The sequence below is a fragment of the Chiloscyllium plagiosum genome, chromosome 26 (genome assembly GCF_004010195.1).
Source record: "Chiloscyllium plagiosum isolate BGI_BamShark_2017 chromosome 26, ASM401019v2, whole genome shotgun sequence".
In the NCBI taxonomy this organism is placed as follows: Eukaryota; Metazoa; Chordata; class Chondrichthyes; order Orectolobiformes; family Hemiscylliidae; genus Chiloscyllium; species Chiloscyllium plagiosum.
The window spans coordinates 37,828,532-37,852,151 of record NC_057735.1 but is presented as its reverse complement, the minus strand read 5'-3'; the positions used below and the strand labels follow the sequence as shown (position 1 = coordinate 37,852,151).

Genomic DNA, 23,620 nt, shown 5'->3' with positions numbered 1-23,620 from the left:
CTTCTTCACCCAGAGAGTTGTTAAGCTATGGAATTCTTTGCCCAGTGAAGTAGTTGACACTACTTCAGTAAGTGTTTTTAAAGATAAGGTAGATGTTTTTGAATAATAAAGGAATTAAGGGATATGGTGAGAGCACGGGTAAGTGGATCTGAGTCCATGAAAAGATCAACCATGATCCTATTGAATGGCAGAGCAAGCTCAGCAGGCCAGACAACCTACACCTGCTCCTAGTTCTTACTTTCTTAATGTCAAAGGCAGTCACTCTCAGCTCACCTCTGGAATAAAGCTCCTTTGTCCATGTTTGGACCAAAGCTGTACTGAGATTTGGACCAGGTGGAACCCAGACTGAAAGACAGTGAACAGGATATTTCTGATTAGGTACCATTCGTTTGAGAGTAGACTTGTCAGACAGTGGTTTGTTTGGATTAGTCCTGCTTTTTTGGACAGGACATCCTGAACAATTTTCCATATTTGTGTGAATTTTGAGGACTGTACTGGAACAGCTTGGCAAGCAGTGTGGCAGGTCCTGAGGAATTAAAAGTCTTCAGCCAGGATGATGTAATTTTTGTTGTATCTAGGATTACAGGATTTTTGTGTAACGTAGTCATGTGTGAAGAAAATGGGTATTTGTTGTGATGCATTATATCTTCATGGATTTTGCCAGTAATCATAGCATGCACTAACCTGAAAAGTGTTTGATTTTTAAGAATGCTGTATGAGCTGTTGCAATTTACAAAAATTATTGCCTGAGCCAAGGCTTTCAGGAGAGGAAAGGAGAAAATGGGGAAATAAAATCATGAAAATGAATTGTCGATTTTTAACATGCCTTTTTCGGTTTTACATTTTAGATGAGAAAGTTTGTAAAATTCCAAACAGTTTTTAGTAGATTTTTTTTTATTGCCTATTTTCTCAAAATTGAAATTTCTTTCATAGCTTCGCCTACTTCAATTACAACATATGAAACTTGCCAGACCTACGAGCGGCCAATTGCCTTCACTGCCAGGTCCCGCAAACTGTGGGTCAACTTTAAAACTAATGAAGCAAACAGTGCCAAAGGTTTCCAAATACCTTACGTCACCTATGATGGTGAGTGAGTTTTGTGGTGTGTTGTTTTTATCAGAAGCTGTCATGAGTGATGTTGTACCCAGGACAGTGTTGAGGGAATGCATAATTGTTGAAAGTTTTGTGTTTTGAATGAGGCCCTCAGCAAAGGTCCTGTCTGCTTTCTCAGATGGAAATAAAAGATCTACAGGACTACTTTGAAGACAAGCAAGGAGTTGTCCTCAGACCACCAATCAAATATCTTTTAAAAAACATGATCTACTGAGCACTGTTTGTTGGGGCTTGTTATGAACAAATTGGCTGCTGGATTTCCTACAAGACAGCAGTGACTAACATGATAAAAGTATTTCTTTGGCTGTACAGCATTTTGGGACTTAACCTCATTAAGTATTGTTTAGCTATGTTTAGAAGAGGAGTCTTTCTTTTAGAATGTCCCTCATTCTCACTTCCTTTAATGCCTCTCTGAGTTGTTGCACAAATTCTTTCAGGGAGGTTGGTGCTGACTAAGGATGTTTATAATGGAATTATTGGATTTTGCCTTTGAGACACAGTTGCGCTATTACAAAAAAAAGGGCACTGTAAAACACTAAGACCCATGTCCAATCTATGAAATAAGATTTGAATTCACAACCTTCTGTCTCAGAGGCACAAGTATTTCCAACAGATACGCAGTTGACACATCAGGGAAGCAGGAATATTGAATCCACAATGCTAATTAGGCATTTCAGACTCTGGTTGTAATAAGGCTTAGAAGCAGGGCAGCAACAAGAAAGAGCAGCTGGAATTAAAAAAGAAAAAATATCTGCTGGAAATGTAAATTTTCTGCAAACACTAAGAATAGTGTAAACAGTGCTGTATCATGAATGATTATAGTATCTGCATCAACAGCATGAATAGTATTCAGGGTCAGCTGTTTGCCTTGTTTATGTATTGGAGGTCAGGAATTCAGGAATTTTTTTAATCCCTTCTTTGTGAACTTTGTTAAATTTGTAACTGCACAGAGAAACAATATTGGAAGTTTGAAATATAAACATAAAATGCTGCATAAATTCAGCTGCTCTGGCAGCATCTGTGGAGAGAGAAACATTTCTCGTTAACATTTCATTAACATTTCTCCAACATTTCCTGTTTTTATTTCAGATTTCCAGCATTCACAATATTTTGCTTTTAAATATGGGAGATTTGTTTTACTAACTTTTACATTTCTTTTCTAGAGGACTATGAGCAGCTTGTTGAAGACATTGTCCGAGATGGTAGATTATATGCTTCAGAAAATCATCAAGAAATTTTAAAGGTGAATTACCTCTTGGATGATTAGAATACAATCTTATACTTTTACATTTAGATACTAAGTATCTTCCCTTATTTCTTTTTCATCCTAACCTTTATGATACTTGACATCCAGGGTTCTGCAGGCTTGGTCACATCCTTTGTCTTCAAAGGAACATATTTGTCCAGTACACTCACTATTTCCTCCTTGAATGCATCCCACTTCTCTGACATATTTTATCAGCAAATTGTTGTTCCCTTTCCACTTGGGCCAGGTCATATCTTAGTAAACTTAGCCTTTTTCCAGTTACAAAGTTTTATTTCAACCCATTTTTATCCTTTTCCATAACTTTCCTAAATTGTATGTTTAGTCACTATATCCAAAATGCTCCACCACTGACATTGATCCAGAATTGCCCCATTCCTTGATAGTACTTTTCTATGTACTAGTTGTAAAGGTTCTCCTGGAATTAATTTAAGAAATTTGCTCCACCCTTCCTTGCATACTAAAATTATTCCAGTTAATATGTGGGTAGTTAAAATCCTCGACAATTACTGCCTATTATTCATAAAGTCATACACATAAAAACAGGTCCTTTGGCCCACTATGCCTACTATGCTGTTGCATTTTAAGTGCTCATCCAGATGTTTCTTCAATGTTGCAAAAGTACCTGCCTCCATCACCCTCTCAGCAGCACATTTGATATTTCTATCAAATTCTTAGTGAAAAAAAAATTCTCAGATCTTCTCTCAACGACTTACTCCTCACCTTAAACTTATGCCCTCTGGTTTTAAGACACATCTACCATTAAGAAAAGATTTACACTATATCTATGCCACTCATAATTGTGCATATCTCAATCAGATGCTCCCTCAATCTCCTCTGCCCCAAGGAAAACAACCCAGCCCATCCAGTCTCTTCTCATAACTGGGATTTTTCATCCCGGGCAATAAGCTGGTGAATCTCCTCTGTACCCTCTCCAGTGCAATCATGTCCTTCTGATAGTGTGCCAACCAGAACTGCACACAATATTCCATCTGTGGCCTAACCAGTGGTTTTTAAAATTGTAACAAGACTTCCTTGCTCCTAAATTCTGCACCCCGACTAATGAAGGCAAGTATCTGTATGCTTTCTCCACCACCCTGTCTATCTGTACTGACACTTCCATGAATCTATGGACTTGTACACCAAGCTCCCTTTGTTCCTCAGCACTCCCAAGGCACCTACCAATGACTATGCATGTCATAGAATCACAGAGATGTACAGAACGGAAACAGACCCTTCAGTCCAACTCGTCCATGTCGACAGATATCCTAAGCTAATCTAGTCCCATTTGCCAGCACTTGGCCCATATCCCTCTAAACCATTCCTATTCATATACCCAGCCAGATGCCTTTTAAATGTTGTAACTGTATCAGCCTCCATCACTTCCTCTGGCATCTCATTCCATACACACACCAGCCTCTGTGTGAAAATGTTCCCCCTTAGGTCCCTTTTATACCTTTCCCTCTCACCCTGAACCTATGCCCTCTAGTTCTGGATTGCCCCACCCTAAGGGAAAAGACCTTGTCTATTTATCCTATCCATGCCCCTCACGATTTCATAGACCTCTATAAAGTCACACCTTAGCCTCCAATGCTCCAGGGAAAACAGCCTCAGTCTATTCAGCCTTTCCCTCTAGCTCAAATCCTCCAACCCTGTCAATATTCTTGTAAATCTTTTCTGAACCCTTTCAAGTTTCACAAGGGCATAGGTTTAGGGTGAAAGGGGAAAAATGTAAAAGAGACCGAAGGGGCAACTTTTTCATGCAGAGGGTGGTGCATATATGGAATGAGCTGCCAGAGGAAATGGTGATGGCTGGTACGATTGCAAAATTTAAAAGGCATCTGGATGGGTATATGAATAGGAAGCGTTTGGAGGGATATGGGCCAGGTGCTGGCAGGTGGGACTAAATTGGGTTGGGATATCTGGTCGGCATGGACGGGTTGGACTGAAAGGTCTCTTTTCGTGCTATACATCCCTATGACTGTATGACCTGGAAGGTGGGTTTGGGAGCTTGGTGGAGGGCGAAGGCATGAGAAGTATCCATGGGACACCGTTAGAAGTGATGGAAGAGTGGACCAAAATGTCACAGAGAAAACGGCCCTGTGAAATGTTGACAATGGAGGGGAGGGTGGTAGCTTCTTCCTGGAGATAGCAGAAATGGTGGAGGACATCATTTGAATGTGGAGACTAGTCAGGTGGAAAGTAAGGACAGTGGGAATTCTATCATTTCTGTGGGAAGAAGGGGAAGGAATGAGAGCAGACGTGCGGGAGATGGGTCAGACATGACTGAAGGCTTCAAGCACCCGACCCCACTCTGCCAAGGACATGCTGGTCCTGGGCCTCGTCCATCGCCACAGTCTAACCACCTGATGCCTGGAGGAAGACCACCTCATCTTCTGCCTTGGGACCCTTGAACCATATGGCATCAATGTGGACTTCACCAGTTTCCTCATTTCCTCTCCTCCCACTGGACTGAAGGATCTGTTTCCGTGCTGTACATCTCTATGACTCTGTGACTCTAAATCCTTTTCCAGCAAGATAGTTTGAGTAGCTCCTGTGTCTCATAGTTATATGAACTTAGCAGTGTCATTTGAACAAAAAGGTTACCAATCAGATAGCACCAGGTTATAGTCCAACAGATTTAATTGGAAGAACTAGCTTTTGGAGCACTGCTCCTTCATCAGGTGGCCCCACAATCACCTGATGAAGGAGCGGCGCTCCGAAAGCTAGTGCCTCCAATTAAACCTGTTAAACTATAACATGGCGTTGTGTAATTTGTAACTTTGTAACCCCAGTCCAACACCGGCATCTTCAAATTAGAACAAAAAGGTGTTATCCTTCTTTTTGACAAAATCCCATCTATCTTATTCACTTGCAGTGATAGTGGTTTTAACTTCCGGTTTCCTGGTTGTAGTAACAACTGCAATTTGATTCATAGTATTTTCCTTTTGTGCTCCTTTTTCAGAATCACACATAAGACTCAATAAGTCCTATGCTTCCTTTGCAACTTTCAACTTTCTGAAAGAAGGTGTCCCACTTTATAACAATGGAAGCATTTTGACTTCCAATTTTCAACTTCACCCTCAGCATTTTTCTTTCGCATCTTGGAACATTTCCGTCTCATCCTTTCTTTACGCTATCTACTTGCCTTCCTTTCACTCACTTATCCTCTGTCCTCCTTGAGTTTATGGAGGTAATGAGAGAAGGTCTCAATTCATGGATCAACTGATAATTTGTCCACCAATACTGCTATCTGTTCAGCAGTTGCTACCCTCTGGTCTTTAACATGGGTCCTAATTAGAAATAGTAGTGAGTTTTTAATTTTTTTCTATTTTCTTTCCTGGTTGCTAAACGTTAACTACCAACAATTCATATACAAGGACATCCAAATAACAACATCTACTTATCCCTTTCTCACCTTTTTTTAAAAAAATCTTGTCATTACATTTTTCCTATCAAAGCGGATAATTCTATATAGTCAACTGATAGCAAACCCCTCTGTGGTCAGCAAGTAAACTATAGCTGCTTGTGAACATCAAGGTTCAGATAAGAAGATTGATGAGGGCAGAGCGATGGACGTGATATATAAGGACTTCAGTAAGGTGTTCGACAAGGTTCTTCATGGTAGGCTGATTAGCAAAGTTAGATCTCATGGAATATAGGGAGAACTAGCCATTTGGATGTAGAACTGGCTTGAAGGTAGAAGACAGAGGGTGGTGGTGCAGGGTTGCTTTTCAGATCGGAGGACTATGACCAGTGGTGTGCCACAAGGATCGGTGTTGGGTCCACTGCTTTTCGTCATTTATATAAATGATTTGGATGTGAACAAAGGAGGTATAATTAGTAAGTTTGCAGATGACACCAAAATTGGAGGTGTAGTGGACAGTGAAGAAGGTTACTTCAGAGAATAATGGGATCTTGATCAGATGGGCCAGTGGACTGAGGAGTGGCAGATGGAGTTTAATTTAGATAAATGTGAGAGCTGCATTTTGGAAAGGCAAATCATAGCAGGATTTATACACTTAATGGAAAGGTCCTAGGGAGTGTTGCTGAACAAAGAGACCTTGGAGTGCAGGTTCATAGTTCCTTGAAAGTTACCTCACAGGTAAATAGGGTCGTGAAGAAGGCGTTTGATATGCTTGCCTTTATTGGGCAGAGCGTTGAGTGCCGGAGTTGGGAGGTCATGTTGTAACTGTATAGGACATTAGGCCAATATTGCAATATTGTGTGCAGTTCTGGTCTCCCTCCTATCGGAAGGATGTTGTGAAACTTGAAAAGGTTCAGAAAAGATTTATAAGGATGATGCCAGGGTTGAAGGATTTGAGCCACAGGGAGAGGCTGAATAAGCTGGGGCTGCTTTCCATGGAATGTCGGCAGCTGAGAGGTGACCTTATAAAGGTTTATAAAATCGTGAGGGACATGGATAGGGTAAACAGATAAGGTCCTTTCCCTGGGGTGGGGGAGTCCAGAACTAGGGGGCATAGGTTAGGGTGAAAGGGGAAAATTTTAAAAGGTACCTAAGGGACAAATTTTTCATGCAGAGGGTGGTGCGTGAATGGAGTGAGCTGTTAGAGGAAGTGCCGGAGCCTGGTACAATTGCAACATTTAAAAGGCATCTGGATGGGTATATGAATAGAAAGGGTTTAGAGGGATATGGGCTAAGTGCAGGCAAATGGGACTAGATTAGGTTAGGATATCTGGTCAGCATGGTCAAATTGGACCGAAGGGTCTGTTTCTGTGACTCGAAGATCTGATGTTGAAATTACTGTGTAGTTTTTTGAAGTAAATTTTACATTAGTAACAAAGTGAGAGGTTTTGCAGTGTGGTATTTGAAGAATGGTAAGATGAGTATTACACTTAGAGCTTACATCATACGTGCATAAATTAAACAGAATGGTATAACCAACTTTTCTTTAATCTAACAGGACAAGAAGCTGATTAAAGCCCTCTTCGATGTACTGGCACATCCACAAAATTACTTCAAGTACACAGCACAAGAGTCCAATGAGATGCTACCAAAATCTTTTATCAAACTGCTTCGTTCCAAAGTTTCCAGCTTTCTAAGGCCCTACAAATAGCTTGACAGGACAAAGGCAATAAAATGACCCACTGAATTTTATTTTTACAGCTTTGTAACCATAATATTTCACTATGCTGACTTTTTTTGTGGCTTTCTTCAAAAGGATCCCAGTTCACACTTCACTGTACATTATTTATAGCTCTCAGTCCATCATAATGAAGACTGTTCATTCCTTATATTTATGTGTACGCTGGTATATATGACTGCTGGGAGCACATCCAAAGCCTGCTCCGTATGCAAGCATACTTTATGCACTAGGACTTTCTGTCTGCATTGTGTGTTTTGTTTTCCCTGTATAAGAAAAGAAAGTGCAATGATTTCTTTCTCCTGTTGGATGTTTGAATGGAAGTTTTTTTCTACAGAAAGATGACAATATTTATATCTGCAAGGAAGCCTTTTTCGTCTCCACTGCAGTGTACCTTGACACCACCTGCAAATCACATCATAAAGAAAAGTGACAGGATTGCAATGTTGCGCATTAATAATTTTGGAATTTATTTGCACTTGAGAATTGTATTTGAACCTGTACAAAAGTTTGGATTTTGTATTGCCATTTTTAATTGAATTGAAATATTCACACTTTGTGTTGTTTTTCCTTTTTTATGCTGGTTTGTCCTGATTTTTTCTGATGCTCAATATTGTATCAAACAGTACAACTGGAACACAACCATTTGTTTAACAAAAAGGAGCTTACAAATCTCCAAGAATTTTAAATTGCAAGTATAGTTCTCGTGATGCATAAACTAGCCCTTTCAGCCCTAACTTAGGTTAATGCTCTGGTACATTGATGTCATTTTAGTGCAATTTTGGTAATCTTCTTCCAGCATATGAAATGTAATTCATGTTTTTCAGGCAATTTATTTGTTCACCTTATAATCTATATTGAGGTACAATTGAGTATTAGGAACATTACAATACAAAAGATCCTGAATTAAAATGCAAATCATGCATTAAAAGTAGTGCATATAATGCATCCTCAGTAAATATGTAAATGTTTATAGCCATTGAAAGAAGCACATTTTAACGTGTGAAACAGAACACTACAATGTGAAATAATCGATCAATGGAAGCTCTATAATGGGAGAGCAATATAGGCCCTTCAATAAGTTAGGATACTGTAGGTTCTATTAAGAAAATGTCCAGGACCATTGAGAGGAGGGGAAGGGCAGTTGTCCTGGGCCCAATTGTGCAAAGGCCCAGCATGTATGACATGTATATATCCCAAAATCATGGCAAGCTGGTCAATTGTAGAAAAAATTTTAAAAGCCTTAAATAGTACTTTTTTATCGACTTCTCCCTCTCCAAGAAGGGCAATTGTAGTCAAAGGTAATGAGGAGCATTTGATTAAGCAAAGAGGCTAGTCACAGAGGGAGTCACAACACAGCATTTAAAAAAAAGGGAGAGAAGAAAGTCAGGGAAGGAAAGCAAAAACTTTTAAATAATGGTTATTTTTGGGCCAACAATTCTGCCATTAGAAGAAGGATGCCAGTTTTGTAAACTTAAGTTGAGCAAACTGGCAAGCAGGTATCATTTTCTTGTAATCTGATTTAGTCAACTGCTAATTGGAAAGCATCTAGTGTTTTTTTGGAAACTAGTACACTGCTTTATTTTAGATTGAACAAAGCTGCAAAGTAATCTGTCCAAACTAATTAATCAATTAGATTTTCCAGCATACTTCTGAAGGGGTTGGATTTCTTTGATCTCCAGTTGCTAACTTGGATTATTCAATGCACCAAGTTTGATAACTGAAGACTAGACTTGCATTTAGTAATTTTGATCTCTGGAGTTTTGCTATCACCACTCCACTGCCTACTAATCAATTATTTAAGTTGGGTAAAGCATTTAGATTTGTTCATTTCAAATAAATTCAAACCCAAAAAACAATTAGCATTACAAGCTAAATATAATTGATTATGAGGATAAATATACATGTAGCATTATTGATCCTTGATCAAATGATATATTAATTGCCATTTATTAGTTATAAAACCTAAGTTAGATAAACTGATTGATTCTGTGAATATTGCTCCCAGGAAATCATTCTGCTGTCCTGAAAAATAATTTTGTTTCCTTGTCACATTAAAAATATTTTAATGTCTGCCTTCAGTAATATTATCACATAAACACTAGATTTGCTGATATTAAATTTTCTCTGCTATCTTAATGAGGGATAAACTCATTAATAATAAATTCAAATTGAGAATAGTAATTTCTACCCTTTGAAGTCTGCACAATCTTCATTTAGAAGTATTCTACATTTCTCTTCAACTATGAGCCTAAATTAGCAAATTTGTCATGTGGAAGTCTAGAGGAACATTTTAGTGTGCCATTTGTGATTAGAGAACAACTTCACATTTTTGTCTGATGCCCGGGGGAATTGAATTGAGCCACTGAATATCAACTTGATTCGAACCTAGAATAGCCATTGGAAACACAGAAAATAAAACTTTCAGGCTGATTATTTTGGGTTGGATTTGAACACAGATGCCCGGAATTAAAGGTCAGTGTATCTTATTGTACTGAGCCCACTGTTAAATACTTCATTCCACTTTATTGATTAAATATTTCTTTTACGTCATTGTGGCTGGCATGGCTTATGTTTGCACAAGGATATGAATAATATTAGACCACTATAAAGCAGATGTTTTAGAAGGATAGTAACTATTAGCAGGATTTTCTAATGTTTTTCTGTTGAATTATTACAATAATTTTAAAATGCGCTAAAGCCATGTTTCATTTATAAAGTTCATTCTCTAGTGAATCTGACTGTCATTTCAAGTCTAGGATGAACTTTGTTTGTTTAAACACTGCAAAAGCAATGTCAAAATTTGGCTCTTTAGCAGCAAGTTTTAGGCCATTATGACTCCATTATCCTGACAGCATTAAATATATCTCAATATGTTCTTAAACTCATGTCCTTCTGTTTGCTTGGCAATACAGATGCAAACAAGAGGGGTGTCAGGTGTGACAAATGTCACTGGAGTCCTCCTCAAACACTGGAGGCTGGAGCTTCTGTGCACTGTGGGCAATAGTGTGTGGATGACTGTTGGCTCCCAGAATTTGGGCCTGTTTTAGAAATGAGTGTCTGAAAAGTTCAAAAACGTAAACCAGACACTTGAAGTCTGACTCATCAAATAGAAGTCTTTTTAAAGAGGTGGTTGTAAGATTACTAAGACTATCTACCATTTTTGATCAGCAGCAAAGTAAACATCAGAATTAAAGCTATGATCTCAAATTTGCCCTCCCCACCACATTTCTATTCCGCACTGCCTGGCTTTGGATTGTACAAAAAATTAGCAATGTTTGTAGTGATGGGGAGGAGGGAGCACCTTTGACTGATTTCTGCTTTCCTACCTGTAAACCAGGCTGCTCACTTTGTCCTGGATAGAAGTGTAAAAGGGATGTTTTTTGAAATGTATTTGAATTCAAGGCACTTAGGGGAGGGGGGATTTAACTACTGCTTGCTTCAAATGGCTCTGTACATTAAAAGAAAAACCATAAATATTACGTCAGTAACAACTGGACTGCAGTGGGTCAAGTGCACATGTTTTTTAAGCAGGAAATGGCTATTTCACATTGTAATTTTTTCCACTGTCTGATGTGTGTACAAGTACAGTTCACACAGTGTAAACGGTAACATATATATGAAATATGAGAAATCAAGGCCGCCTTTCCTGTTTCCCCTGTAACTAAATTTTAATTTTGTATGATAAACTCTGTGTGCACTCCTGATGGGTTAACTAGCTAAATCCACTGACTCATTAGATCAAAAACTCTTGAACCCATCCCCAGTCAGTACTAAATTAGTTGATTACATCCAGGCAGGGAACTGATGGTGAAAACATCAGTCAGTGGACTGGTCCCTGCTGGACAGCACACATGCATGGACAATGTGTAATGATATACGTAATTGGGCTCAGCTGTGATGCTGCACCAAATAGCCTAGTGTGCTCATTAACTGGGTACAGAGATTTGCTGGTGGCTGTAAGAAATGTAACTCAGCAGGAGACAAGAAAGTAGGATTTTTTTTAAATACAGAAAACTTGTTCCTTTGGCATGTTAAATAGTTTAGTGGCTAACTTAACAGGAGCTGATATTGATGTTTACACAGGTTAATGTGTGGAAGTTGTTGCCTTTTACTCTGCGTGAACTGTAACTTATCCAGGAGATTCAAAGTTGCATTTTGTAATACTTCAAATAAAAGTAGTTTTATAAATGTACTCTTTTTTTAAAAAAAAAGTGTTACAAATTACAAAAGATTTTGTTTCTGTTTCATGCTGGCACAATAAAAATTCCATTACTAAAATTACTTACCAAATGATGGTTGGATGAGAGCAGGTTTTGCTAATATTCTAAATTGAGAAGTATCGATATTTGAATCTAGTCCTCATTTAATTGTTTTGGAATTGTAGGCTGCTTTATTGTAGGCTGCTGTAAAGCTTGCCTGGTTTCATCATGTAACACGTTCAATGATAAAAAATAGCACTTTCAGGCTGAGGATCAGTATTTTCACCAATTGAATATTCACTATGAAATTTCCTGTTGGAGGCTTATCTGGGAAACCACACCTGAAATTACATGAACATGTGCACCCATTTTACTGATGTCTATTTGGATATTAATATATTGCAATTTTTATTGATATTATGCTGGATGTAAATTAGCCATAAATCAACTGGGACCTAAGGAAAGTGCTGCACTCACCACCTTTTACCTATGAACATGAATATTTCAAGCCATCTCTCACCTTTTAATATCAGCCACAGTTTATAATATGCAGTTGGTGAAATTCTTCAATTTTTGAACGTGACACCATCAAAAATGCACTCAAACAGATCAATTTCAGTGAGTATATTTTACTCTAAAGTATACCTCAAAAACTGCAATAAGGGATCAGAAAATGTTTTGTTTTCTGCTATGCCTAATGTTGGATTTATTTTACAATTAATCTGCTTCAAAATGGGTGTAAGAAATGCATGTATGGGTCTTTCCTCTAGAGTGGGGTGCACACTTTGTAATGAGGTGACATGCATTTTCTTTTATTCATTGATTTCACTGAAGTATGAGTATTTATTGTCCATCCTTAATTGCCCTTGAGAAGGTAATGGTGACCTGCCTTCTTGAACTACTTCAGTCAGTTTGGTATCAGAACACCCACAGTGCTGTTACGGAGGAGTTCCAGTATTTTAACCTGGTGACATGGAAGAAACAGCAATATATTTCCAAGTTCGGATGCTGACTGGCTTTGAGAAGAACTTGCAAGTGGTATTATTCTCATATGAGTACTGCCCTGGTCTTTCTAGATGCTAATGGTCATGGGATGGGAGGAAACTGTCTAAGGAGCCTTGGTGAATTCCTGCAGTACATCTTGTAGATATGCACACTTCTGCTACCATAGTAGCAGGTGCGAAGGACTGAGGAAATGATCAGTATTGTGTAAAACGTGACCCAAATTTCCTTAATCTTTTACATCTGATGTTATACTCCAGTTACATCTCTTGAAGCAAAGATACAGAAAATACAATTCCCTAAATACTTTGACATTGTCAACTCTTGAACAATTATTTTAAATGTGCATAAAAGGGGTATAAAGTAATTTAAATTAGATTGCTGAAATAAAAGCATACTTTAAATACCTTGTACACAAGAAATAGTTGTATCGTGAAAAAAAAATAAGATCTAATGACTAAAGTTTGCATTCAATTATTTTTCTTCAAGTTTTGTAAAATCTTAAATCATACCCCACCCTCTCAGGGCAATAATGGAAGGTCAGTCAGTCTTGCCAGTGATGTCCATAATTCAATGATGAATCATACATAATTATAGATCAAAGAAATCCTTTGTCAGGATGGCTGAAACCCCAGATCATTAGTTGGGAACAGTAAAGCAGACTATCACACTAGTAATGCTCCAGACAGGAAGGGGAATACAACTTTTATGAACCTAAACACTGCAAAAAGGGGATTAGTTAGCTTAGTTGGCTGGACATCTTGTTTGTAATGCACAACATGCCTACAACATAGGTTAAATTTCCCCACTGGCTGAGGTTACCATGGAGGACTCCTCAACCTCTCCCCTCGCCTGAGGTGTGGTGACTTTCAGGTTAAACCACCACCAGTCATCTTGGTCTAATAGAAGTGCTGGTATGATCATGGCAACTTTACAAATTTCTGTAAAAAGTTACTGTAATAAATCATGAGTTAAAACTTTGAAGTAACTGATGGTGATAGTTGAGAAAAATAAGTAGATGACGAACAATGGGATTGTCATTGATTCACTGAAATAACCACTACCTTCAAGAACCTTAAGTTGCATCACATAATCTTGGCTGATACTTAAACATAATCATGAAAGAAAACTATCTTTCAGATGAAGCATTAAACTTGTCCCAAGGTACTTGTTCATGTAAAACATCTCACGGTACTACTGGCTGCTTCCCTTTTATTCTAAATGATATGAGAGAATCAACTGCAATGGCTTCGCTTCCCAGTCCTCCACCTCTAAAAACCCTTGAAGTGTTATACTTGGTGCATCCTTTACTCATTTATGTGCTGTTTCTTCGCAGCCAACTATGAAAATACATTCAATAAATAAACCAAAGATGCTGCATGCTGGGAATCAGAAACAAAAACAAACATTTTTACAAAAACTCAGCAAGTCTGGCAACATCTACAAAATGGCAGAAGGGTCATTGGACTCAAAATGTAAACTCTGCTTCCTGTCCACAGATGCTGCCAGACCTGTTAAGTTTTTCCAGCAATTTCTGTTTTTTGTTTCTGAAATACATCATCATACATATCCCGATGACCTCCAGTTCTACTTTGCTACTGCTCCTTGCAATCCCTCCACCATCTCTAAATTGTTAGATTGTTTGACCAGCATTAATTGCTGGATGAGCAGCAATATTGGGAAGGCTTAAACCATTGCATTTGGTATGCATCACACATTCCCTTCCCTAGGTGCTGACTCAATCCCTCTCCCTGGCAAACATTTAAAATATGTGTGATATTTGACCCCAAGATGACCTTCTGATCTTATATCTATGCCATCACTAATTTTCCCTGTTCCCATCCTTGTATCATTGCCTGACTCAGCCCCACTTCAGCTCAACTGCTGCTGAAATCCCCATTTATGTCTTTATTACTCCAGATTTCCTGGCTGATCTCTAAGGTCCTCCACAAACTTGAGGTCATCCAAAAACCCTGCTGCCATGTCTTGCATTAAGTCCTGTTCATCCATCACTCCTGCTCATTGAATTAGAGGAAGGAACACCTGGACTTGAAAATTCTTATCTCTGTTTTCAATCCTTCCATAGTTATGTCACCACACATATCAGTAATCTTCAAAAGGTCCAGATACCTCCAAGACAGCACTCTCATAATGCTGACCACTTCAGCATTCCTGATTTTCAGTTGTCCATTATTTAACTACTATGGCCCTAATCTCTGCATTGCCTTCCTTAAACTCTCCATCTCTATTACTCTTTCCCCTTTAAGACATTTCTCAAAATGTACTCTTTGACCAAAGTTCTGGTTATCGGCCCTCACATCTCCTTGCGTCGCATGGTGTGAAATTTTACTTTATCATCAGTCTCTCATTCCTCTTCCATTTCTTGCTCCTGCACCACAACATGGTCCAACTGGGACACTGGAAGGTAGGATAAGATTGTGGTATTGGAGGGGAGGAAAATAAAAAGTGCATCCTCAATCTTTCTATAGCTTGTAGCTCAGATTGTAGGATGAGGGTGAAGTTGGATAGGAATAGGAAGATTAAATGTGAACATATCACCACCATCAACAGCTTGCTGCTGGCCGTGGTCTCATGACTGCTGTATTGTTGGCAAGTTGGTGTGACAGCATGCAGTTAGATCTGCCTCCTGTCAGGTTACTCCTGTTGTGTCTAGTTGTGTGCCACCATGCCCTGTACCAGAGAAAGCAAGGTGTATCATTACGTGATGGAATGATTTTTAGCTTATTACTGTCATGGCTGAATAGCTAGTATTGTGTGCAAACTGTGAGATGTGAGACTGAGGCTTGCAATGATGCTATGTGTGAGGGTGAGGTGAAGCTGTGAATGTCAGGTTTGACTTGTGGCTGGTAAAGATTGTTGGTAAGGGAGAGAAGGGAGTGTCATGAATTAAGAATCTAGCAGGGCAGTTGAGACAAGTTTGAAGACCATTATGAAATAAAAACGTACTTTAAGTGCAGACTGTTTTATCTAAAGATATTAAAACTAGACAACTAGGTCAATGTCAAAAAAATTGCAGCTCCTGTTTGATTTATATATGTCTGATGATTTCGCATAATGGGAGATGCGTAAAGGCGCATCTGGTGAGAAAACGGTCCCTGACCGTTCAAAGGACAGATCTGGATGGGGAAAAGGTTGGAAACCACTGCAAGTGTTTCTACTGCAGGAAACCAGGGCATGTAGAAACAAAATTTGGTTTTAACACCACCAGAAACTCAGTGAAACTAAAAGTGGTCAGTATCTACTCAAGTATGACAGCCCACCAGGATAAGCAGAAGAGCACAGCCCCAAGAGGCGGTAAAAGTTGGAGAAAAACAGCAACAAGCAGTACAAATGTTGGGAACCAAAAGAGGTTCACATGCCCCACAGTGGCTGCCAAACATGGAAAGGTTGCAAGTGGCTCAATAAGGGTCAATTCAATTAAATCAGCAGGACATTGTAAACAGGCTGGAACTGAGAAAGATTCAAAAACACTATAGGGGGCAGTAAAATCCATGAGGTTTCGGTTTGCTCAGGGAAGGGCACTTGAATTAAACAGGGCTGAGAACATGTCAGCAGATGTAAACAGGATCAGGACTGAAATCAAAGGAGGTAGGCCAGGAGCCATAAAAGAAGGCAAAAATGGATCAGGTAATAAAAATCTGGTCAGTCAGAAACCAGGTTAAGCAGATAGCTTCATGATAAAGTTAAAGGATGACCAAAGGAATTCTCAGACAGGACAGGAGAAGTGATGGTGAAACTTAACTTCATGGAAGAACCACTGCAGCATGCAGCAGAAACCAAACAGTCACTTAATTGTAGTAGTTTTCCACGGAAAATAGAACAGTTACGGGGAAAACTCATTCCTGAAGTAAAAGGAAATGAAACATTCCCCACAGCAGACACCAATAACAGAGATCATCAAGGGCATACAAGTGAAATAAAAATAAAAATGGAGTTACATGGTGGGAGATCAAGGAACAGAACAGGAAATTTCAAATCACAACCAGTCCATTACTGTTGATGTAAAATTAACTGAGAATGAAGTGTAGGATCCAAGTCCACATTCGCGACAGAAAGTAAATTGATTCACCTCCCAGAAATCACATTTGTAAAACAGAATAGCCTTAATTGTCAAATGCACTCGAGTGAGTGCAGTGAAAAGTTTGTAATGTCATCTCTTGGTGCCAGCATCTATATCTTAGGTACAGGATACCTAGATATAGATACCTTTACGCGTTATTACAGAATTGAAATACAGTAGTCGCCCGTACCCAGGTAACTGCAGGTAAGTGAAACCGTGGTAACCGCACCCGTGGATATGGGGGTTGCCCTGTAGTTTAAAAAAATGGGCTAGCAATGGAATACAGAGTTTAAATAGTCCAGTATGAGAATAAAAAATATCTGAATGTAGGTTTGCTCGCTAAGCTGAAAGGTTCATTTCCAGACGTTTTGTTGCCCTACTAGATAACATCTTCAGTGGGCATCCGGTGAAGCAATGCTGAAAATTCCTGCTTTCTATTTATATGTTTGGGTTTCTTTGGGTTGGTGATGTTATTTCCTGTGGTGATGTTATTTCCTGTGGTGAAGTCACTTTCTGTTCCTTTCTCAGGGGGTGGTAGATGGGGTCTAACTCGATGTATTTGTTGATAGAGTTCCGGTTGGAATGCCATGCTTCTAGGAATTCTCATGCGTGTCTTTGTTTGGCTTGTCCTAGGATGGATGTGTTGTCCCAGGCGAAGCGGTGTCCTTCCTCATCCGTATGTGAGGATACTAGTGAGAGAGGGTCACTTTTTGTGGCTAGTTGGTGTTCATGTATCCTGGTGGCTAGTTTTCTGCCTGTTTGTCCAATGTAGTGTTTACGACAGTCCTTGCACAGTATTTTGTAAAAGTATCTTTAAAGTACTCAAGTTATAGTCCTTTTTTCACTGAGTCTGTGCCTGTCCGGCTTCAGAACACAAGGCCTCGATGCTTCCATGCACTGCCTCCATCCAGGACTCACCTCCAGGTCTCAACCCCCAGCCAGCCTGTAATTGCTCTGCTCCCGCTCAGGCTCAGGTCTGCAACTTGCTTCAGCTAGCTCTGTTCCCCACTCCAGCCATGGCTCACTTCTGGGACTTGGCCCATGATCACTCTGCTCCCGCTCTGGCCATGACTTGTGTTCTGTGCCAGGCTGATCTCGGACTCCATTCTCCACTTCCTTAAGAAGTTAAAAGCTGGCTGGGGGTGGCAAAGAGAAAACTGCAGCAAGAGGGAAAAAAGAAGGAAAAGGAGGTGAGCAGTGGATCTCTTCTGGAGCTTCTTTCGCTGCTGCCACCTTAACCAGAAAAAGCCTGTATCCAGTACACAGACTATAGAACTGGACGGTAAAGGAATAAAAGTTGACACAGCCCAGGGAATAAGTGCAGCTGCTAGACACAAAGTTGGTTTTGAATCAAGGTTGGTCAAAGAGACTGAATGTAGAATGTATGCATGTTGTCATCCAAGTTTTTGTATTGACAAAATAACACCATAAACAAAAACAAGAATATTGTGTGTATTCATTCTTCATATTGCAGAGACATGACGGTAGTGGTAAATATAAATTGACAAATTTTAACTTCTGTCAGCTGATGGTTGTACCCCAAGACAAAAGTAGTTTTAAAGAAGAACAAACACTGATCTAAAACAGCTGCCCTAACCACCTAACCAGAGACTGGACAAGATCAGCAGAACAATGTAGAATAAACAAATCCATCTGCATCAAAATTCTCATTTTATCTAAAGGCATCAAAACAAGGCAATTGAGACAATGTCAAGAAATTTATAAATCCTGTCTTAATTCTCACTTGTACATTAATTTCACATGGTGGGAGATAAAAGACTTGCATGCAAGTTATTAAGCTTTGAAAGAACAATGAAGTCAACCTCAGAAACACAAACTTCATGACATTTCAACAGCTACTTTTGAGCAACAAAGGTGAGAGAAGGAAAATTTAAGTTGTTACACAAAGAGCTGGAACTCTCTCTGTCTCTCCCTGTTTCTCTCATCAGTTTGGAAGGAAGCACTCACTGAAAAAACAAATCAGGTAAAACAACTAATCCCTGTGAACTCAAAGATAACTTGAAACGGTGCCATTCCTGAAGATATGAATCAATGATTAAACAGCTATGGCCACAGGTTAAAAATCTAACACCTCAGGCTTGTAAGGATTTTAAAACTGTATATCATGTAAATCTTGCTAGCTGTACCAGACACACTCATATTTTTGTAAATTGAGTCTTGTTGACAAAAGACACATTTGCAAAGTCTATGCGCAAAGAATTGTGCTGCCGAGCAATTTAAGGTCACCATTTGGGCTCGCAATGTGGTGCACTTGTGTGGACAGGAAGCTACATACATTAATACACAGGGTCCTGTTCCTTGCACACGTGTACATATGCTGAAAATGTGTTGCTGGAAAAGCGCAGCAGGTCAGGCAGCATCCAGGGAACAGGAGAATCGACGTTTCGGGCATAAGCTCTGATCTCCAGCATCTGCAGACCTCACTTTCTCCACGTGTACATATGCACATACTGTACCTGTTTCAACTCAACAGAATGGATAACAGTGATTCTCTGGTTCATTTCTCAGGGCAATGCTTTAACCAATGAGTCAAAACATCCAGTTTAAAATTTAATGAAAGCTTGATCACTGTCAGCAATCTTCTAGCTGGTGTTTTCTCCATGGAAATGCCTCTAACAATCAAAATTCACTTGCTAACCAATTAGCACTCTCCTCTCATACATTACGAATTTATGTTGAGGCTGATGAGTGCAAGAAGAAAAACATCAACAAAAGGTGTCTTCATGAACAGTACTCATGCTCTGTACAACTGAACAACTATTTTACTAAAAAAATTACCTGAGTTTGTGTGCATTTGATGTCAAGTTTTATTTTTTAATCTGCAATAAAATTCTTCTTTCTTTCACTCAAGAAAATGTAATTGTGCACTCATTTTGATCCAGTTAATTACATTTTTAATTGAAGTTTGAAGTGTACTAAAAGAAAAGAAAAATATTTGTTGCAACCTACTGAGGAGTTAAAAAACACCGTTCCACACATGGTTGTAACAACCACTTATACTGACACCAATAGCTATCTGCACAAAGTTCGAAGCCCATCTGTTCCCCATATAGATCTTTCAACTGACGCCCATCTCCTTAGCAAGCCCTTCACTGTCCATATTAGCAAACATAAAGCTGACTTTACGTAGTGAAGAATATTAGCACCAACCTCACGTGAACTTGGGTTCCCTCCTGAGCCTTACAGCCATTCATAGGGTCATATAGCACAGAAACAGACACTTTGGTCCAATTCATCTGCGCCAACAATATATTCCAATCTGACCTGGTTCCATTTGCCAGCATTTGGCCCATATCGCTCTAAACCTTTCCTATTCAAATATTCATCCAGATACGTTTTAAATGTCATAATTGTACCCGCCTCCACCACTTCCTCTGGCAGCTCATTCCATACAATGCACCACCCTCTGCATGAAGAAGTTACCTCTTAGATCCTTTTTAAATTTTTGCCCTCTCACATTAAACCTATGTCCTCTAGTTTTGGATTTCCCACTTTGGGATACAAAGACCTTGGCTATTCACCTGATCAATGCCTCTCATGATTTTATAAACCTCTTTTAGGTTACCCCTCAGCCTCCAACACTTCAGGGAAAAAAGCTTCATCCTGTTCAGCCTCTCCCTTTAATTCAAACTCCCCAATCCTTGAAAATCCTTTCTGCACCCTCTCAAGTTTAACAACATCTTTCTTGTAGAAGGATGAGCAGAATTATAGGCAGTGTTCCAAAAGTGATCTCACAAATGTCCTGTATAACCGGATCATGACATCCCAATTCCTATACTTAATATTCTGACCAATGAATGCAAGCAATGCCAAACGCCTTCTTCACCACTCTCTCTACCTGCAACTCCACTTCCTCTTTCGTGCTAGGCTGCACACATGAATCAAGTAAATAAATAGGCAACACAAAGTTTGCATGCTGCCTATATCAAAAAGAATGGGTGCAACTCTTGCACTAACAGCCCACAACTCTTTCTGACCTTTTTTTGGTAGTGTGGTTATAAAATACTTCCTCTGAGGAATGGCTACTCAAAGCAAGAACGTTTTTCTATAAGGAAGAAAGGGAGGCTATAATTTTGACAATTCCATCTACCCAGGTTCTACATGCTCAGTTTATTCATACCTATAACTTTAACCACACTTCCCATTCATCAATAGGCCCATATCCATTTACCATTTCTTTACTACCGAGCTCCACATCATTTTCCTTCTGACCATACAAAAAATTTAAACTACCAAGAAATACAAATTCAAATCTGTTATAAATTTACTCATCAAATAATGTGTACAAAGTGAAGCTAATGACCCTTGAATATTCCCTTAATGCCCATGCCTTCCATGTGCCTTTCTTAGTGCTCCTTTGAGATGGCTCCCTAATGGCAACAGTATCAGCTGCAGAAAGCTGATGACCATTAATTGAAGACACTTGTAGCCATACTCTCCCAAGGTGGTACCTCAGCCATCTTGTTGATTTCATGAAGGAGATGGCTGTCATGCCATAGAAACCCCTTTGAGTAGCAGCTGCGATTGCTGTAGATTAAATTTGAATAATAAACATAGTGTTGGAATTGATTTCTTAGAGAGATAGAATTGAAAAGCGGAGATATTGTTTTAAACATTTATAAACCCTTGATTGGATTGTCTAAAATCCAATTTCCACATTTTTTTGTTAGATTACTTACAGTGTAGAAACAGGCCCTTCAGCCCAGCAAGTCCACACCGCCCCGCCGAAGCGCAACCCACCTCTCCCCCTACATTTACCCCTTACCTAACACTATGGGCAATTTAGCATGGCCAATTCACCTGACCTGCACATCTTCGGACTGTGGGAGGAAACCGGAGCACCCGGAGGAAACCCACGCAGACACGGGGAGAATGTGCAAATTCCACACAGTCAGTCGCCTGAGGCGGGAATTGAACCCGGGTCTCTGGTGCTGTGAGGCAGCAGTGCTAACCACTGTGCCACCGTGCCGCCCACATACAAAAGGATGCAATATTTACAATGATGATAGCAGGGAGAAAGTGAGGACTGCAGATGCTGGAGACCAGAGTTGAAAAATGTGGTGCTGGAAAAACACAGCAAGCCAGGCAGCATCCGAGGAGCAGGAGAATCGATGTCTCGGGCATAAGCCCTTCTTCAGGAATGATGATAGCAGAACTAATAAGTTGCTGCTTTTGCGAAAGATTGAACAGGACTCTTTTAAAAAAAGAGAATGCTGAAATAGCTCAGATAGAGGCCTTTGAAAGAGTAAGGTTTTGATAAGGTAGATGTCGAGAAGATATTTTGACTTATTCTAGAGTCAAATCCTAGGGTTGGTAAGAATTAGAATTTGATTTATTGTCATATGCACTCAAGTACGGGGTACAGGAGTATAATGTAAAGTGCACAAAGTCACCATTCTCCAGTGCCATCTTAGGTACAAAGATACCTAGATACAAAATCTTGGGTAAAAAGTATAAAAATAAAGAAATAAGGTTAAGGTTCAACATTACTGTCCTTCTTAAGTGCTTAGACATGGGTCTGGAAGCAGGCTCTTCCACCTTGACGCTGAGACCATCACCAGTAGAAAGCAGTCAGCCAGACTCTTAAGGCAGTCACTAGTAAATTCTGTAAGGATTTCAGGAGAAACGGATTTTCCTAGAATGGTCAGAATGGGGAACTCAACAACAACAACAACAACTTATACTTATTATGCCTTTACCATAATGAAATGTCCCAAGGCGCTTCAAAGCTGCATTATAAACATAGTTTGAGACATAGGGCAATATTATGCCATGTGACCATTAGCTTTGTTAGCGAAGTAGACTTTAAAAAGTGCCTTAAAAGGCGCAAAGTGAGATTGAGAGTTGTAAGAGTAAACTCCAGATCTTGGGGCCTAGGCAACTGAAGGCAGAGCCATTTATAATTGGGAATGTGTAAAACCAGAGCGCAGATATTTGCGGATTAAGATGGTGTTGAAGAAATTACAAAGATATGGTGTGGAAAAAAACCATGGGGAGGTGGAGCTGTAAACAAGAATTAAAATCTTAAAATCAAAACATTGTTTGACTGGAAGCAAATGAAGCACAGGATTGATAAAGCAGTAGATTGTAGTAGCAATCCCATTTCTCTTAGACTGTCTCTGCTGACACCAGTGTTCAGTTTCCCACAGTTGCAAGTGTCAGCAGAAAGTGGCAAAGAGATATGGAATTGCTACTACAATGAGTAATTCAGGCAAATCGCACAGACGTGTTTATGAAGAAGCTGGATAAACACAAAGGATGAAGAAATAAAAAGTTATGCTAATAGATTTGTGTGGAGAATTGAGTATAGGATTTGGGATCTCATGTTGCAGTCGTACAGGACATTGGTGAGGCCACTTTTGGAGTACTGTCTGCCGTTCTGGTCACCCTGCTGCAGGAAGGATCTTATTAAATTGGACAGAGTGCAGAAAAGATTTACAATGATGTTACTAGGACTGGAGGGTTTGATTTATAAGGAGAGGCTAAATAGACTGGGACTTTTTTCACAACTGCAGAGGAGGTTGAGGGGTGACCTGATAGAGGTTTATAACATCGAGGGGCATAGAATAGCAAAGGTCTTTTTCCTGAGTGTGGGGGAGTTCAAATCTAAGAGGCATATTTTAAGACGAGAGGTGAAAGATTTAAAAGGAACCCGAGGGGCAACTTTTTCACAGAAGATGATTCATATGTGGTAAATGCAGGTACACTTACAACATTTAAAAGATATTTGGACAAGTACATGAATAGGAAAGGTTTAAAGGGATTTGGGTCAAATGGAGGCAAATGGGACTAGTTTAGTTTGGGAAACTTGGTCAGCATGGATGAGATGAAC

At 39.5% G+C, this 23,620-nt stretch overlaps 1 protein-coding gene across 1 annotated transcript in view; it reads left to right on the top strand.

The window, feature by feature from the left end:
* Positions 1–8,742, top strand: part of scube3 (signal peptide, CUB domain, EGF-like 3) — a 360,795-nt gene extending 352,053 nt beyond the window's left edge. Inside the window, exons 20-22 of the mRNA XM_043716904.1 lie at positions 934–1,086; positions 2,277–2,356; positions 7,303–8,742. Of these exons, the coding sequence (XP_043572839.1) occupies positions 934–1,086; positions 2,277–2,356; positions 7,303–7,455 (386 nt within the window). The 3' untranslated portion in view covers positions 7,456–8,742. The remainder of the gene's footprint in view (positions 1–933; positions 1,087–2,276; positions 2,357–7,302) is intronic.
* The last annotated feature ends 14,878 nt before the right edge of the window (positions 8,743–23,620 follow it).